The 17,689-nt window shown below is 35.7% G+C and overlaps 1 protein-coding gene across 1 annotated transcript in view; it reads left to right on the top strand.

Moving 5' to 3' along the window:
* TEX15 (testis expressed 15, meiosis and synapsis associated) overlaps window positions 1-16,427 on the top strand; it is a 72,552-nt gene extending 56,125 nt beyond the window's left edge. The window contains 7 exon segments of the mRNA XM_036838849.1: window positions 959-8,334; window positions 10,174-10,232; window positions 12,707-12,899; window positions 12,901-12,991; window positions 12,994-13,335; window positions 13,338-13,950; window positions 16,277-16,427. Of these exon segments, the coding sequence (XP_036694744.1) occupies window positions 959-8,334; window positions 10,174-10,232; window positions 12,707-12,899; window positions 12,901-12,991; window positions 12,994-13,335; window positions 13,338-13,948 (8,672 nt within the window). The 3' untranslated portion in view covers window positions 13,949-13,950; window positions 16,277-16,427.
* Window positions 16,428-17,689: the final 1,262 nt, after the last annotated feature.

Below are 17,689 nucleotides of genomic sequence, written 5' to 3'. Positions count from 1 at the left end.
ATTTGTTATTTGCCAGAATATTTATTTCATAATGGAGCAGGGGTAGTGGTTTGCTTTGGCTCCTGGGAAGGATTTTGTGCACCCTTTTTGATCTTTCCCCCGCCGTTTCTTTACCTTATTCCTCTTTCCTTTCCATTTTTGTTCTCCTGTGGTAGAGGGAAAAGAAGCAAGGTAGGAACTTCCCTGGTGGCACAGTGGTTAAGAATCCGCCTGCCAATGCAGGGGACGTGGGTTCGAGCCCTGGTCCGGGAAGATCCCACATGCCGCGGAGCAACTAAGCCCGTGCGCCACAACTACTGAGCCTGCGCTCTAGAGCCCACAAGCCACAACTACTGAAGCCCACGTGCCACAACTACTGAAGCCCGCACACCTAGAGACTGTGCTTCACAACAAGAGAAGCCACCACAATGAGAGGCCCGTGCACCACAATGAAGAATAGCCCCCGCTCGCCGCAACTAGAGAAAGCCCGCATGCAGCAACGAAGACCCAATGCGGCCATAAATAAATAAATAAATATATAATTTAAAAAAAAAAAAAGAAGCAAGGTAACAGTAGTTGGAGGGAGACAATTTTACCTAACAATATATAGATTCTATTATTAAATATCTGCATATAGGAAATTAATATAAGAAATACCTAGTCTGTGAGCAACATGGTTTTATTCCTATTTAATTTTTCTATTTCTTAGTATTTGTCAAAATTCAAATTTTTTATGGCAAATACTTATAATGGGTCTATAGGGCAGAATTTCATGCTACGTCATTTATACTTTATTGGTCGGTTACTCATCCTCTTCTCTTCTTGCTTTTTCTGCGGAGAACATACTTTAATCATCATTAGGTTATTTGATGGACTTTCAGTTAAAACCGCTCATGACATAGTTTACTTGCATTAATAGAGTTGCCTGAAGAAACACTTTTTGTTCCTGTTTTTCCTTATTTTCTTATTATTTCCACAGAAAGAACATGGTCTCTGAAAAACTGTACAGTGGCCAAAAGAATTGGAAAAGGAAAAGATGCTGCTGTCACCTTTGAACGTTTCGGGAAACCTATAGATCCATTTGTTCAGGAAAACTGTTCATGCAGTGCACTAAATTCAGAGATAAATCCTTACAACTCAAATGTTTCTAACTCCTATGGAAATGTGCAAAATGAAAACATTTCTGTGCTTGAAGCATACAGGGGACAGATGGAGCACAATTCAGCAGAATGTAGAGACACTTCTCAAGTACATGCATATGATTCAGGCCTTTCATTTATTCCCAGTGATACCAGAGAAAGTGTTAATAATGGTGACCTCTTAAATTTGACACATCTTAAAGATGTTTTAAGTGATTTGGCTGCTGCTTTTCCCCTTCATAACAATATTGGCTCAAGCACAGTTATTACTTCGAAACTCATCAAAGACCCAAGACTGATGAAGAGAGAAGAAAGCATGGGAAAACATAATACTATTACAGGTTTAAATGAGATTTTGCCATTTGAGAAGAATTTAGATTTTGCTAATTCAGAAATAAACCTATCATCTATGCCAACTAATCCTGCCTCGTCATCTGAAGTTATGCCTGGTGATCAGACTGTTCTTACTAATTATTTGGATGCCCCTTGCTTCAAAATTTCTTTGAATGATTCACAAACCCAGGCTCACAACAAGGGCTCTAAGACCTATGATTGTACAGCTCCCAATAAAATTACCATGGCAGAACAGTGTAAGAGCCAGGATAATTTTTCCTTCCCAATGTGTGTGCCAAATGTACTCTCAGAAGTTGAAACCCAAAAACACAGTGGAGAAAAAGCTCAGAGATCCCAGCAGAGAAGCAACATTCCACTTTTAATTGAACAAAATAGTGAGCCACATGACTCTTACGAATCAGTGAATACTTGTACAAAAGGGTGTAATAGTCACATCTCTCCAGAATCACAGTCTTCTAATTTTAAAACTGTATATCAGACTGGTCACCAAATGCCTACACTTTTTCCACTCCAAAGCAAAGAAAGCATACATGAGTACATTCAAGATATTGGAAAGATGAGAAACTTCACTGGGCCAGAAGACAATTCCAAACATGAAGAAAAGCAAAATTTATGGAAAGAAGTTGATAATTCTTTTACTAATAAAACAAAAATCAGTCCAGTAGATAGTTATATTTCTTTGCATCAAGAGTACAAAGAGAATGAGAATCTTCATTATTTGGTGGAAAATTGTGATCAAATATTAATTACTCAAGGGTTAGAAAAGCCAAAATCTTTCTCATCTACCACAGAGGAGAAGTATGAGCTAGATCATCTAGTATTGGGAATACAAAATCATCTTACTCCAAGACTGGAGAACCTTCCACAAAAGCATCCTCAGCACTCTTTAGAGTACAAAGATAACATTGATACAAGTTTTACCATTTCTCAAAAACTAATGGAACTGAAATTGGAAAAACCAGGTCAAAACTGTGTTAGTGTTATGACTGATGCTTTCCAGGAAGCAAAAGACATTCTCCAGGCCAAACAACTGCCGGCTGTTACTTCATCTCATGACATTAAAACAGCTCATAATGCAAATTGCAGCATAGCTAGAGAACATATATGTGTTAAAAGGAGAAATGGAAATGATCCAGTGTCCTTAGAGAACAGTGAAAGAGACTGCAAAGAAAATTCTCAAGTTAACAATAAAGGTCAAGATCACACTCAGTTCTGTAATTCACAGTTGAACAGTGATGTGCACCTGAATATTGATTGCAGAGAACAGAGAGATAATGATAAGGAAAACCAGAATGAGGCTGAAGTGGAAGACATTGCTTTGTCTACAGAAAACAACATAAGGAATATACATGGAGATGAGAAGCAGAGTTTTCATGCAAACAAAAATTTTACCACTGTAGATGAAAGGAGGGAGAATAAAGATTACAATAGCATAGAAATTCTGAGTTCTGAAGAATTTTCTACTACATTTAATTTGACTTGGGGAAAAAAATATGTGTCCACAGAATCTACATTATTAGAAAACGAAGATATCGTAACTGCCATAAAAGAAAAAGATATTCAAAATACTGGAAGGACTGTAGAGCATTTGGTTTCCACAACATTTCCCAAAATTGCAGGTTCTTCAGGGCATATAGCCTCACATGCTGCAGTTCAGATAGCTGATGCTCCAGTGCCTGCGTTAGGCACAAATCTCGAAGATCACCTAAGATACCAGTTTAAAGAAACTTGTTCTTCTGAGAGTCCGGATTTTGGTTTGTTAGTAAAATATAGGGTTTCTGATTGTGAAACAGATACGGATAAAAATCAATTACACAACTCATTTCATCAGTCAGTAAGTGACAACTCAGTTCTTCAAAGCGTCAAATTGGATAATGAGATTGAAGTAGGATCAGAACGGAGTGACAATGCTTTTCTATTTCAACAGGACGCTCATAGCCATGGAAATGTACTCTATGAAGACTTCGGGGCCTCATATGAGACTCTGAAGTCTCGCATCGATTGGGAAGGTCTGTTAGGAAGCACTAATGGGGAGACAGAAGTTTTGCAAAGCACCACAAGGAGGGAGAATAGCGATCAGCATTGCTCTGAGGAAAGTAGTTTTTATTTCTCTACAGCAAAAAGCAAAGCAGAGCTCTTCAACCCAATTTTACTTCCTGATCTAGAAGTTAGGATTACTAATGTACTTATGCAAGGATTCAGTCCTGCTGTTGAACCCCTTGCATTGAAAGATAATTTCTGCAAATACAGAACTGAAGCCATAACATCAGAAATAAAGGAGGAGGAGGAAGAAGTTCCACGATTTGAAATTCATTCCCAGTGTTCTGGTGAAAATTCACATCATCCATCTGAAGGTGAATTTGGTAATGTAAGGCAAGGATCAGGACTAGTGAGTAAATCTGAAACCTCACTTTGTTTTGACTTGAGTCATAATACACACGTGAATCATGTGTCTGAAAAGCAAAACAAGGGACCTTTGCTTACTGAACCTTCTAATGTCACAACAGTAAATAACGAAAGCAGGCGTTCCTTTACAAAGTCAAAAACCGATTGTAATGATACTAGAAGTAAAAAGGACACAGAATCAAGAATTAGCAAAAGAAAGCCACATACACCTTTTAGGGACCAGAATATACCGCGTAAAGATTTAAGACGTCACGAAATTTGTGGGAAGAGGAGGAGGCTAACCAGTCAGGACTCGTCGGAACGTTTTTCTTCATTATCCCAAGGACGAATTGAAACCTTTTCACGGTCAGAAAAACACATTAGGAGTGTCCTGGATATTCTAACTAGCGAAGCATCTTTATGCAAAAGCAGATGTCTTTCCAGAAAACTTGACAGAGCTGTTCTTCACTTAAAAAAAGCTCATAGAAGAGTTCACACGTCTTTGCAGCTTATAGCTAAAGTGGGAGAAAAAAGAAAGGGCCCTTTACCAAAAGCATATGCAGTAATATGCAATAATTTCTGGGAAAGTTGTGACCTTCAAGGTTATAGTTCTGTGTCTGAAAGAAGATATTACTCCACTAAGCAATTTTTGTCAAAAAGAAAATACAACAAACCTGGAAAGAACAGGGCTTTGGGATTTGAAGTTGATAAATCATTAACTCATGTATCAAACCACAAGTCTTATAAAACAAGTGGAGAGAGAGTCACAAATTGCCTTTCTAAGAAAAATGTGTCCGGTGTCTCCAGAAGTCCCACCACTATTCGCATGAGAGGATATTGTGATCGAGAGTATCTTGAATCGCAGTTAGCCCTCTGTTCCACGTCCCAAAGTGCAAGTCAGTCAGCTTATAGCACTAGCAGTTTGAGAAATCCCAGATCATCAGAACTTCAGCCCTTTTCTAGAAAAACTGGGTGTCTCTCTTCCCCAGACTGCCCAGATGAGAAACTAACTAAAAAAGAAAATCAAATCGATGCAGAGTTTTTATCTAACGTTAGTAAATATGAAAAGCTTAAGAACCATTCAGCACATGGTAATATTAAGGGTACAACAAAAGAAAACAATTCTGAAGCTAATGAAGTAATAAGTAAAAGGAATTCGGTATCTTTAACTTGCATAAAAGAAAGCAACGTAAATTTTAACGTGGACAAAAATTATGATGCAACTTGTATAGCCCACACAAAGGTGAAAACTGATATAGTTATTTCAGTCTTAGAATCAAGTGTGACGCATGTTTTTAACATTGATATCGACAAGCCAAATAACCTTATTTTATCTGGTTATACAAGAAACCTGGAAGTAAATTTTCCTATAGAAAAATGGACACCTCCTAATGAGAGCTCCAAACCAGGCATTATAACAGAAAACTTCCTTATGGACCCATTAAATCTAACTCTGATAAAAAGCAAAAAGCGTAACAGTATTCCTCAATTGTTATCAGCCACTCTAGTGACAGACAGTGAGGGAGAATCTTCACAATCTTACCTGAATAAACAGAGCATTTTTGCTGTAGATTCTTCAACAGTGTCTACCATTGTACCACACTGTCAACGAGGATGTGCTGGAAAGGAGCTGCTAAAGACAGAACATTGCTCTTCAAGTAATTGCTTCCACATAGATGGGAATGGAACAAATGTTATTGAGAATTCTGAGTTGGATTTCACATCAGTAACTGAAGAAAGTAAGGACAATATGATGAAGAAACTATTTTCCAATGATAGTTTTTTGCTCTTAAAAGATAACATAAAGGGTTCTTCTTCCCCAAAATGTATTGCAAAGAAAGACATTCAGGACAGAAAAATGTGGAAAGATAAACAAGCAGAGAAAGCAAAAGATTCATTTCACAAAAACATGACTGAAGGATCAAGTGTTAAGACTGAGTACAAAAATCAAAAGAATAAGACATTAGAAGAATCCTCCTACTTAAGTGAGAAAACAGTTAAAAACAACTTGATTGATTCTCATTTAAGCATTAAAGATGCTACTGAGGCAGTCTCTTTGAGTAACACTGCTTCTAATCAGCTTAACAAAAGAGAGAAAGAGGAGGGAAAAGTTAGTCATGACTCTCAGTCTGACTCCACAATGCACTCAGGAAGAGCCTGTAATTCCAAACCAGGCATTACAGGAATGAATCATATGCCTCTTCTACATGCCCACTCTGAAACCTCCAGCGTCTCTCCTCCTCCGAAGATGCCTACATCATACATGAATGAATTAAAAGAAGAACATTGCTCAACTAATAATTTGGCTCCTATAGCTAAGATAGCTCAAATTTTGAAGAGGGCAGATGAAGCATCATCTTTGCAGATTCTACAGGAAGAAACTAAAGTTTGTCAAAATATTCTCCCTTTATTTGTTGAAGCTTTTGAAAGAAAACAAGAATGTTCATTTAAACAAATCTTGATTTCAAGAGACCTGTTGGTAGAACAAAACCTGTGGAATAACTGCAGGCACAAATTAAAGCCGTGTGCTGTTGACTCCTTGGTAGAACTCCAAATGATGATGGAAACTATTCAGTTCATTGAAAACAAAACACGGCTCTTAGGAGGTGAGCCAACATTCCGAAGCTTGCTTTGGTATGATGAGACATTGTACAGTGAGCTGCTTGGCAGACCACGTGGGTTTCAACAACAATCCAGTTTCTATCCTGCTTTTCAAGGCAGGTTAAAATATCATGCATTCTGTGAGTTGCAAAACTATCATGATCAGTTGGTTGAAGTGTTTGAAGAAACCAAAAGGGAAAACAGTTCATACTACACATTCTTAAAATACAAACGACAGATTAATGAGTGTGAGGCAATAATGAAACATTGTTCTGATTGCTTTGACTTTTGTCTTTCTGTTCCATTTACCTGTGGAGTTAACTTTGGAGATAGTTTAGGAGACCTAGAAGCCTTGAGAAAAAGTACATTAAATCTGATCAGTATGTATGGGGACTCTCCCCAAAATGATTCCTGTCCAGGGAAACAAGACCATCTATGGATTATTATAGAAATGATCTCCTCAAAAGTTAATTTTATCAAGAGCAATGAGGCAGTAAGTATTAAAATATCTCTTTATGGTCTGGAACATATCTTTTTTGATGCTGCAAAAAGTCTCATTTGGAAAGAAAAGAGAGAGTCTTTCTGCAAAAAATACTCAGGAAAGAACAGCAAAGAAATACTACTCAAAATGAATCAACATGCTTTTTCTAAGTTGCAGAAGATATGTGATACGTTGTCTGAAGATTTAAGCAGTGAACGCATTTCCAGTACTGGGCTTGAGAATACTATGATTGCTTCCAGAAAGTCAAATGCTCTAGTAAACAAAGCAACAATTAGCATAGAAAACTCTAGGTTTAACAGTACTTTGCTTTCACATCCAGATATCTGTTGTATTAGTGAAATATTGGATCAAGCTGAATTTGCAGACTTTAAAAAACTACAGGAACTCACTTTGAGATGTACCGATCACTTAGAAATTTTAAAAGAATACTTTCAGTTGCTGCAAGAAGATAACATAGATAATATTTTTATCACACAAGAAAATGTTTTGGACATGGTGAAAAACCACAACCATGGGGCAGTAATTTTAAAACCTGCGGCCATTGAAACCTATATTGAAATCGTCATGCTCTCAGAAACAGTTCACTTTCTTAAAAACTCAATGGCAAAGAAACTAGACAAACAGAGGTTTCGAGGTATGCTTTGGTTTGATTTGTCACTTCTTCCTGAACTGGTTCAGTGCCAAGAAAAAATGACTTCTTTCTCATTTCTTAAAGATGATTCAACAGATTGTCTTTGGAAAGTGATAGAGACTGCTATTTCTGAACTTAAGAAAGATCTGGATATTATCTACAAATATAATGAAGCTGTTAATTGCTCCTATGCTCTTCATTTGCTCTCAAGAGAACTTGAAGAACTTTCAGAAATAAAAAAACTTCTAAAGAAGTCTAAGTATTCCGTTTCCACATACATTGACTTTGTGCCATGTATAGCATCCATAAATTACGGAAGCACTGTGACGGAGTTAGAATACAACTACAATCAGTTTTCCACCCTGCTCAAAAATGTAATGGCTGTCCCTCGGAAGGACTTAGGGAAAATGGCCCATATTACGAAAGTCATGAAAACTATTGAACATATGAAGATAATATGTGCTAAAGATGCTAAATTAACCATTTCCTTTATCCTGTGCCAAATGCGACATAACAGAAAGAAGACTTTCCACCTGGAGAGAAAGGAAGAAATGAATATTCATGTAGAACCTAGGAAGAATATCAGCAAGTCCAGTACTTGTGTGAAGGTGCCCTCAATTTCAGAGTGCATAATGAAAAACGTTTCAAATTCCTCTAAAAAACGGCCTTTCACTGTAGACAAATGTGAAGACCCTCAGGAGCAAGAGGAATATACTACCGTTTCCAGTTGTAAAAAACAAAAGGTAACAAATGTTTTAAGCGAAACCTATGTAGGTATTCTTTTTGAGAACAAGTCTACTCTTTAAGCAAACAAGTATGTAGTTTGCAGAATTGTAAAAATTGAGAATGCTTTAAATACTGCCTTGCAAAATGAACTTACTAACTGAACTATTGGATTAAACAATCCATATTATCTATAAAATGATATGAATGATTTGTATATGTGAGAGATAACCTTGCGAATGTCTACTTTTAAACTTGCAAATTAATTATTTTATTTAGAAAACACTTCTTGGAAGGGTGTGAATGAAAAGTCCCTATTATGAATGTGAGTTAAGCGAGTGACCAAGTATTGATTGAGTAGCTTCTATATAATGAGGCTATACTTAATGTTGTGGATATTAAAAATTGACAGTGGAGTCTGTGTTCTTGACCATTATCATCCACACAGAGAAATAGTACAGATATTTTAAAATAGACGATTGTGAAGGAGTTAGTCCTGCATAAGTACATTTTATTTAACAAATTTTATATAGCATTTATTAAATACTTGGCAGCGTTCTAATGAATGTACAAACATTAACTCTTTCTATTCTTCACAGAATGCTTATGATGTAGGCACTGTTATTATCTTATTAAAAAGTACAGAAACTGAGGCATAGAAAGGTTAAATAACTTTCCTAAGGTCACAAAGTTAGTAAACAGAAGCGCCTAGATATAAAACAAGGCAGTCTAGCTCCAGAGCCCATATTAATAATTGCCCCTACTCCACCCTCGGAGACTACTCAAAATTTTTTGAGAATTTCTCATTTCAGAAGTGAAGAAAGAGAGACCTATACGCAAAATGGAAAGTAGGATTCTTTCTCAGCTTACTCTAATTGTATTCGTTAGTTAAACTCTAGTTCTAGAGACTAGGAAACAAATCATTTATTGCACTGTGTTTGTGGGAAAATGCTTAATTAACAACCAGTTTATAAACATACTTCCAAAACACAAGAACAACACAAGTTGTGTACTCCACATCAAGAGTAAAATGAGGGTGTTACTAAAAAGGTGTTGTAAGTGTAGAGAAGAAAAGCAAAATTTTTTTAAAATAGAGATTTATTCATTGATTTCATAGAAAGACACAGATCAAAGCTTTGCCTTAAAGGAAAAAATGTTATCAGATGAAGGTAAAAAAATGAAGAGGGTATCCAAGCTATGGAAAGTAATGTGACCAAAGACACAATGCTTATTGACATTATTTGAGAAATGAGTTTAAAATTAAGTCTGGAACAAACATTTTAACTTAGTGGACAGAAGTAAGCTAAAGATGGAGAAGCATATTGTTTCAGATAACAGAATGTTCTAAATATAGACCTGAAGAGTGTGAACTTCGTTCTGTACGTATTGAAGGGTAGCGTCCTGTAAACTGTGTTTTTTCAGTGATTTTAAAGAGCAGAGATTTTGAGTATAGTTAGAAGTAGTAAGTCATCTGGGTCTTAGAAAAAGGTGCTGTTTTACAGAATAGGAAAGGAAAATCCATACTTGACAGACATTACTTAACAGTGGCGCTGAGTGACTGGTTGATTAAAAAGGGCATAAAATAGGAAGCAGTCATAAATAGATGTGTTGTAAAATGTGGGTAAAAAGAATGTTGCAGATTGCTTTTTTAAAAAGTTTCTCCAAACATTTATGAAATATGGGAAGTCCAGCAGAGTCACTGAGTTTTGAAGGAGAGGATCATTAACGAATATAGTTTCAGACAGTGCATTTTAGATGATGACAGAACAAGCAATTGCTAATGTCTGAAAAGTAAAATAATAAATATTATACTTTAAACGATCAACAATGTAGGTTTTCTCTGTATTTTTTAAACATAGGTTAGCATGAAAGATGTCACGAAGATCAACAGAGAAAAGGCAACATTCAAGCATCCAAGGTAGGAGTTGCCATCAGCCCTGTCTGAAGAAAAACTAAACAAAATTGAGCACATATTAAGGAACAAGACTAAAACCTTTATTTATTTCCTCTGTTGGGTTATATATGTAACTTAGGGGAGAAGAGTTAGCTAAGGAGGGAGAAGAAGGTTCAGATTATGCAGTGTCTTAGGTAAGGCCTAAGGAGTTTGAATTTCATTCTGTAAGGATTGAAAGGTAATATCCTGTGAAATGCGTTTTCACAGTGATTTAAAGGGTAAGGAGATTCTAAGTATAGTTAAAAGTAGTAAGTCAGCCAGGGCTTAGAAAAGAGTGACGCTTTACAGAATAAGAAGGTGAAAGTCATATTTGACAGACATTATTTAATGAATTGATGGGGCTTAGTGACTGGCTTATTACTAAAAAGGGTGTAGAATGGGGCAAGTGATTAGATTTTTTTAAACTTGTGGATTTTATAGACCTGTCAAATTTCAAGACTGGCTAACAAGATAAAAATTGACAAGTTACATTCCTAAGTGGGAGCTTAGTCAAACACACTCACATATTATAAGTATACTACTGTTTCAGGAAAGGATGTGTTAACACCACAATATAGAAAGGACATGATTTCAGAATAAAGGCTAGTTCTTTAAATTCTTTTTGAATTAGTTATTTTTATTAAAAACCCACTACCTTATTTATGTTTTTCTCATTTTGACATGAAGTGGCACCACTGGACTTGTTGACCATCTCTTGTTTCATTCAACTCTGTAAGATTTTCAATTTATGACAAGCTTCATTTTTTACCATCTTTTTTCCATCCCATGAAGGAAAATGAATAATATGAACTAAAAGAAGATAAGCATTCTCATTTCTGTCTTATTTGGTTTTGCTTCTCTAAATATAATCTTTAGGGCTTCCCTGGTGGCACAGTGGTTAAGAATCCACCTGCCAATGCAGGGGACACAGGTTTGGGAAGCCCTGGTCCGGGAAGATCCCACATGCCGCAGAGCAACTAAGCCCGTGCGCCACAACTACTAAGCCTGCGCTCTAGAGCCTGCGAGCCACAACTACTGAAGCCCGTGTGCCTAGAGCCCATGCTCCGCAACAAGAGAAGCCACCACAGTGAGAAGCCCGCGCACCACAACGAAGAGTAGCCCCCGCTTGCCACAACTAGAGAAAGCCCGTGCGCAGCAACGAAGACCCAACACAGCCAAAAATAAATAATTAATTTTTTAAAAAATTAAATATGATCTTTAATTTACTACATTTCTAGAATCTTTTTCCTGGCACAGATGACTCTTTAAATAATTGTGTAGTGGCATAAGGATGAATAGGCTATCAGAGGCATAACATAAACCAGTTCTGTAATCATCTTAGTTTTGTAACTAAGATGATTTGTTTTACTTAGTTTACAAAACTAAGTTTTGTAAGTATAGGTAGTATTTGCTGCTCAAAGAATCAAACTGTGCCTCACTTAGCAGGAAAATGAATTCTAATATAAGGTTAATATAAGGTTCCATGGTCATGGAAGAACATCCTTTAAGAGAGTGGGTAAAAGGACAGATCATACAGGCAACTGTCAATATATAAGGTTGAGACATCACTGAAACATCATTGGAAATGTGATAGAGTCAAAATTGTCCTTTCTGGAAACTCAAAGTATTATATTGGGTTGGATGATGATGTAGGTTGTCATTTAAGTGCCTTTTAAGGAGGCTGGATTAAGTAAAATAGGGGCTTTTAGTTTCATGAGTGGGATATACAAATTCCAGGCCAAAGATTAATTTTTCTCGACTGTGGAGGAATGGTTACTTTCTTCTTTCAACATGTTCTTTTCCACTTTTAATTCGAAGAATTTGATGAGACACCAAAAAATATAATTGCCCTGGAGACTTGTATTAACTGTCTGGCTCTAGACCTTCAATAATGAATGCTTCCTTCACCCTGATTGAGACTGTCTAAATTTAGATAGGAATGCCAAGGATATTCCCTTGGCAAGAAATTTTGGAAGTCTGCTTTTCCTGTTCTCGACCTTGAACAGACAAAATATCTCAGTACTTTGTGACAAGATAGTCTTTTGGGGGTAGGGATCACAGCTAGTGGTTTCACCAGCTATATATGGCCATTTGCAAGTAAAGAAGATTGTCAATAGGTTGGAGGTATATGAATTAGAAACGACTGCAAAAAAATTGAAATCAGGAAGTGTCCAAAGCATAAAATAATTTATTAGAATATTGGCAGCACTCTGTATTTTCAGATGTATTGGAAATATATTTGAAATGTGGAATATATCACCTTCAGCAAGAAAAGTATCTAAATTCAAACCAAGGGAGGAAAACCGGAGAAATATGTTTCTTGTATAGTGCCAATACAAAGAGGAAAATGTGAATCTTAAGAATTCTTTTCCTAAATAAAATTTTCAAATATATATTTATATTGAAATTTTGTGACTCTCTATATTTAAAGTTGTTTGTATGTGTGTTACACTTAATAGGACTGTGAGATCTCATCCCGAAAGTGAAAATGATATAGGACCAAGTTCATCTGACAATCTGAAAAGAAACCATGTCTCTCCAAAAAAAGTTGAAATTCAGCGATCACTACCTGGCTCACTTTTACCTTTAAAGAACCTAAAAGACACTTGTATGTCAAAGTTAAAGGGCAAAATAGATTTAACATATTTCATCTACTACTTCAGAAGATTTCAGTGGACAACAGGGAAACTTAAATAACGTGAAGGAAAGAAATGTAAATTTTAGTGTTGCTGAAACAAAAAGTGCTAAGATTGTTCTCCTTTGGCAATTTTTGACCAAAAATGCGTAGATGGCACATTTTCAAAAGACCAGGAGATACCTTCTCAGAAATTTCTTAAGAATTCCTCAGATCCTGCAGAGAAATCTTGTCCCTCAGACATAAAACCAGAAACTGATGCTTCTCTTCTGCCTAATGCATTAGTGCTCTCAAAGCCTATTTTCTATTTTGTGAGGAATATCGATGCCAATTTAGAAATGAATGACACTGACTTTGAACCTCAAGATAATGAAATATTAAATTCATCCATTAAAAATTCTACATGCACCAGTTCTCCAGAACCCATACGTATCCAGAACAAAATTCCTGTTCTGCAAATAAAACACAACCTGCAAAAACTGAGTCAAAAGAAAAATATAGGAAGGGTACATTGAGTTCCAATACTACACCTGTTGAAGCATCTGAGAACATGACCCTTAATGTGAATCAAACAGTAGAATACTCTTTTTCTGAACAATAGAATTCAAAAGTTTTAACTCAGAATGCTGCCACATATTGGAATGAAATTCCACAGTCTGCATGTGCCCCAGTATATAATTCTTCTGAGCAGTCATTTGGAACTTCATATCCTTACTTTGCTTGGTGTGTTTATCGTTACAGCAGCAGCAATGGGAGTTCCATTACCCAGACATACCAGGGAATAACATCCTATGAAGTACAGCCACCTCCTTTCGGAATGTTGACTGCAGTTACAAGTACTGTTCAAAATACACATTCTAATCTGTTGTACTCTCAATATTTTGGTTACTTTGCTGGGGAACAACAAGCAAATGACTTTGTGCCAGTGAGTGGACATTTTCCATCTCAAATGCCTGTTTACAATTTTCAGCAGCCAATTTTTTCACAGTATGTTTCCCATCAACCGGTCTCTGCATACCCTTGCTCTCCTGATTTGGGTGTGCTTCCAGAAGTTCCTTGGACTTAACGGTGAGTTTCACAAGTTTAGTACTTCGTAGAGTTTTCACTTTTATCTTTGTACATTTATGTTAGTGGAATTTACAACAAGTGGTGATAGATGGCACATTTTTCTGTGTAGACTTGTAGAATTGTTTAAAATCAGGCAGAGTTGAATTACATTGTCAGTGGAAAACTAGTTGTCAAAGACTGAGAAAAAAAGAATTGGTAATATCACTAAATATGTCCTTCAATAAAACCCAACTTCAAGGAATAATAGTTAAGTAAATTATAGTTATTGAAATATGCAACCATTGAAGGGTTTATAAAAGTTTTTAATGACAATTTTTAAAACTATATTGTATAAATTTACTTACGTAAATAAAGAAATGCATAGAGATACGGAAATAAAGTACACTAACATTTTAACCTGTCTCCCTGTGAGTGATAAAATTTGGAGTTTGTGGAGAGTGTTGTTCATTATTTTCTAGATTTCCTATTGTGAACATACATTTTTCGATAAATGAAGGAAAAAAATAGAGTAAATATGTGGAAAAAAGGAACTTCAATCAGATAATATAGTATCTAATAACAGTATTTTAATATAGTATCTTGGCATAAGTGAATGGAGTTAATTGAAATGTGTTAGTAGAACAACTTGGTAGTTTGCCACGGGGACTTGAAATTTTTTCTCTGAAACAATTCTGTTTATAGAATATCATGATTAGAATATAATTTTTAATTTAATTGACATGTATATTTACCATAGTTAAAGCAAAATTTTAAAACAGTTATTAATAATTCTGCAAAAACTACATTAGCACCCAAATAGTCTACCATCAGAGGTAAAATGTACTGCGTATAAATTTAATCATCTCTTAATGTCTTAAACAGAGAAATGCAAGGAATTTCTTTAAATTGAAAAGTTGTTTCTCAAGGAAAATCAGTTTTGTAGGTTGTGTGTGTCTGTAGATATATAAGGTGAAAAATACCACATGCAATTTCAGCCAAAAAATATTTTTAAAGCTTTGATTTGGCTTTTTGCCTCAACTTGGTGCTAACTGCAATATAAAAGAAGGAAGAAAACCTATTAAAACCAACAAGGTTTTGTATTCATTAAAATATTTAGAGAGTTCAATAAATGTGCTGAATTGTATTTTTTAAAAAGTTCTTTCTCAGTCCTGGGTTATCTTACAAACTAATAAGTAGAAAAAATTAATTGAATTAATTAATTCCTTAGTCTGAATTGGACAAGAAGCAGGCTGTTAGTATAGTTCTATTTCTAATTAAGAAACCTATTGACAGCAGCATCTCTACATTGGAGTTGCCACTGGTGCCCTATAACCTATGGGATAAAATTCAAATACTTTTGCTTGGAACACAGGGCCCTTGACAGCCCTGCATAGACAGGCTCATTTCCCACCACTTCCACCTCTGTATTCAAGCCACATTGAACTTCTTACTGTTCTCTCATGTGAGAATGCCTCTTCTACTTCCACAGTATTTTTGTGTGCATTTCTCACATATGAGTATTTTGTGGTGGTGTAATTATCTATGTATCCTTTCCTTCCCTCCCTGCCCCACTAAATGAGTTTAAACAGGACTGGAAAATTTTCAGCTAAATCATAGCCTGAAGAAAAACTATAAAGGAGGAGAGAAAGTGGGGGCAGGGTATATGACTGCTTTTTCCTTTTTGATTAATAAATTGCTGTAGCTGCTGTAATGATAAACACACCAAGCATAGTAGATGTGGCAAACCTACAAATTAAAGACATTTTAATTTTTGAAATAGGAAATCTTGAATGAAATTGTTTCATAAAGGTCTCATGGTTTGAGCTTTCTTGTGCTCTTAATAATTAAGCTGTTTGTGATGCTAAGAAAGCTATCTGGAATCAAATCCAGCTTTGATTCTCAGAAATTTTAATTGTTATTTCTTTGGTTGTATTACAACGAACTACATCCTTCTGAAGACGTGAAAATCCCTGTGACCCACTTCCTACTGTTGTGCTCATGATACTTGTATTCAGCACCATAATGGAACTAAAGGAAGGGCTGAGAGAGCCCTGTGTGCGGGCCACATTACATCCTTTATTCCGTTTAATTCTCACAAGATACGTGAGAGAGATGCAGGGATGTGATTGCTCTTTTACAGATGAGGAAACTACTCTTTGGAGAGCCTTAAATACTGCAATACTATTAAGTTTCTTGGGATCCCATGGCTAGTAAAGAGCAGATGTACAGTTTGAACTCTGATCTCTTTGGCTCTAACTTAACTGGGTTCTTTCCACTATCCTATTACGTACCATCCGTCTGCTTCATTAATTCATCTCAAATCTTTGTGCTTTTTGTTTTCTTCCAGTTCCATGGTATCAAGAACCCTTTCAGCCAGGACATTGAAGATAGTTCTTTTGTCTACTGAAAAGAGGTTTACAAGTTTTTCCAAGTATTTTTTACTTACATATTTTTTATTTTAACATTTAAAAATAAATGTAAATGTGGTAAATTATAAACCTTATAGCCCTTGATAAAATGTTTAGATGCAAAAGTGTATCATATAATGCAATAGGAAATCAATTTCTGACATCTAAAATACCAAAATAATTTCCATGCGATTATTTTAGCAACTCTGTACTAGGCTATTTTTCAGTACCTACCTAGCCTTCAAAAACATTAACAATACTGTGAAATTTATTTTTTGAAATGTTGCTATCACAGCTATTAAAGTTATATAAAGATTTTCTTTGGGATTATTCTAATGGAATAAGGAGAGTAAATGTAACATTTAATATGATTAAGGGTAAGCAATAGTAGTAAAATCTTCAAAACAAGATTTTTGTCTCTGATAGTTTTTGATTCATTGTTTATGGTAGTGTTGTGCCATTTGACTTAGATTAAAGTAGGATTTTTTTTTTACTTAGATTGATCATTAAACCAATAATTTTATAATTCCTGACACTTTATGTAATTTACCGTTCTGTGTTTAATGTGACAAATTCCTTTAACTTCAATATTTTCTAATTTTTACTTGCAAAATATATTTTAATAGAGAACTAGGTTTACATATTTTCAGTGTTTGTCCTTGAGTAGAGATTTTTAAAATATTTATGTTTGAAGCAGTTTTAGATCATTATATTGAAATTAAAGCACTTTTAACACCTTTTTCCATAAGGGCCCTTTCCACAAGATTATTTCTTTTATATTTGTATTTTACAATTTAAACGGTTCTTTTAGTGATTTTATAGCAAATAATAGGGAATAATGTCTTTAGCTTATGCCATTAGTTTAGTTGTATCTCAGTAATTTAAATAATGCAGGGCTTCCCTGGTGGTGCAGTGGTTGAGAATCTGCCTGCCAATGCAGGGGACGCGGGTTTGAGCCCTGGTCTGGGAAGATCCCACATGCCGCGGAGCGGCTGGGCCTGTGAGCCACGATTGCTGAGCGTGCGTGTCTGGAGCCGGTGCTCCGCAACAAGAGAGGCCGCGATGGTGAGAAGCCCGCGCACCGCGATGAAGAGTGGCCCCCACTTGCCGCAACTAGAGAAAGCCCTTGCACAGAAATGAAGACCCAACACAGCCATGAATAGATAAATAAATAAATAATAAATTAAAATTTAAAAAAATAATAAGAATAATGCAGCACAAATACAAGTTTTTTAATGCTGTGATCATAGATTTTTTTTTTCCTTTTCAACATTCCACGAAAGTAAGAAGTGTCAGTAATAATCATCATTAAACAACAGGGCTGTAGTGTGTAACCGTGGTCTTCAGCAACC

Source organism: Balaenoptera musculus, chromosome 21, assembly GCF_009873245.2.
Source record: "Balaenoptera musculus isolate JJ_BM4_2016_0621 chromosome 21, mBalMus1.pri.v3, whole genome shotgun sequence".
Taxonomy (NCBI): domain Eukaryota; kingdom Metazoa; phylum Chordata; class Mammalia; order Artiodactyla; family Balaenopteridae; genus Balaenoptera; species Balaenoptera musculus.
This window is presented reverse-complemented; position numbering and strand designations above follow the sequence as displayed.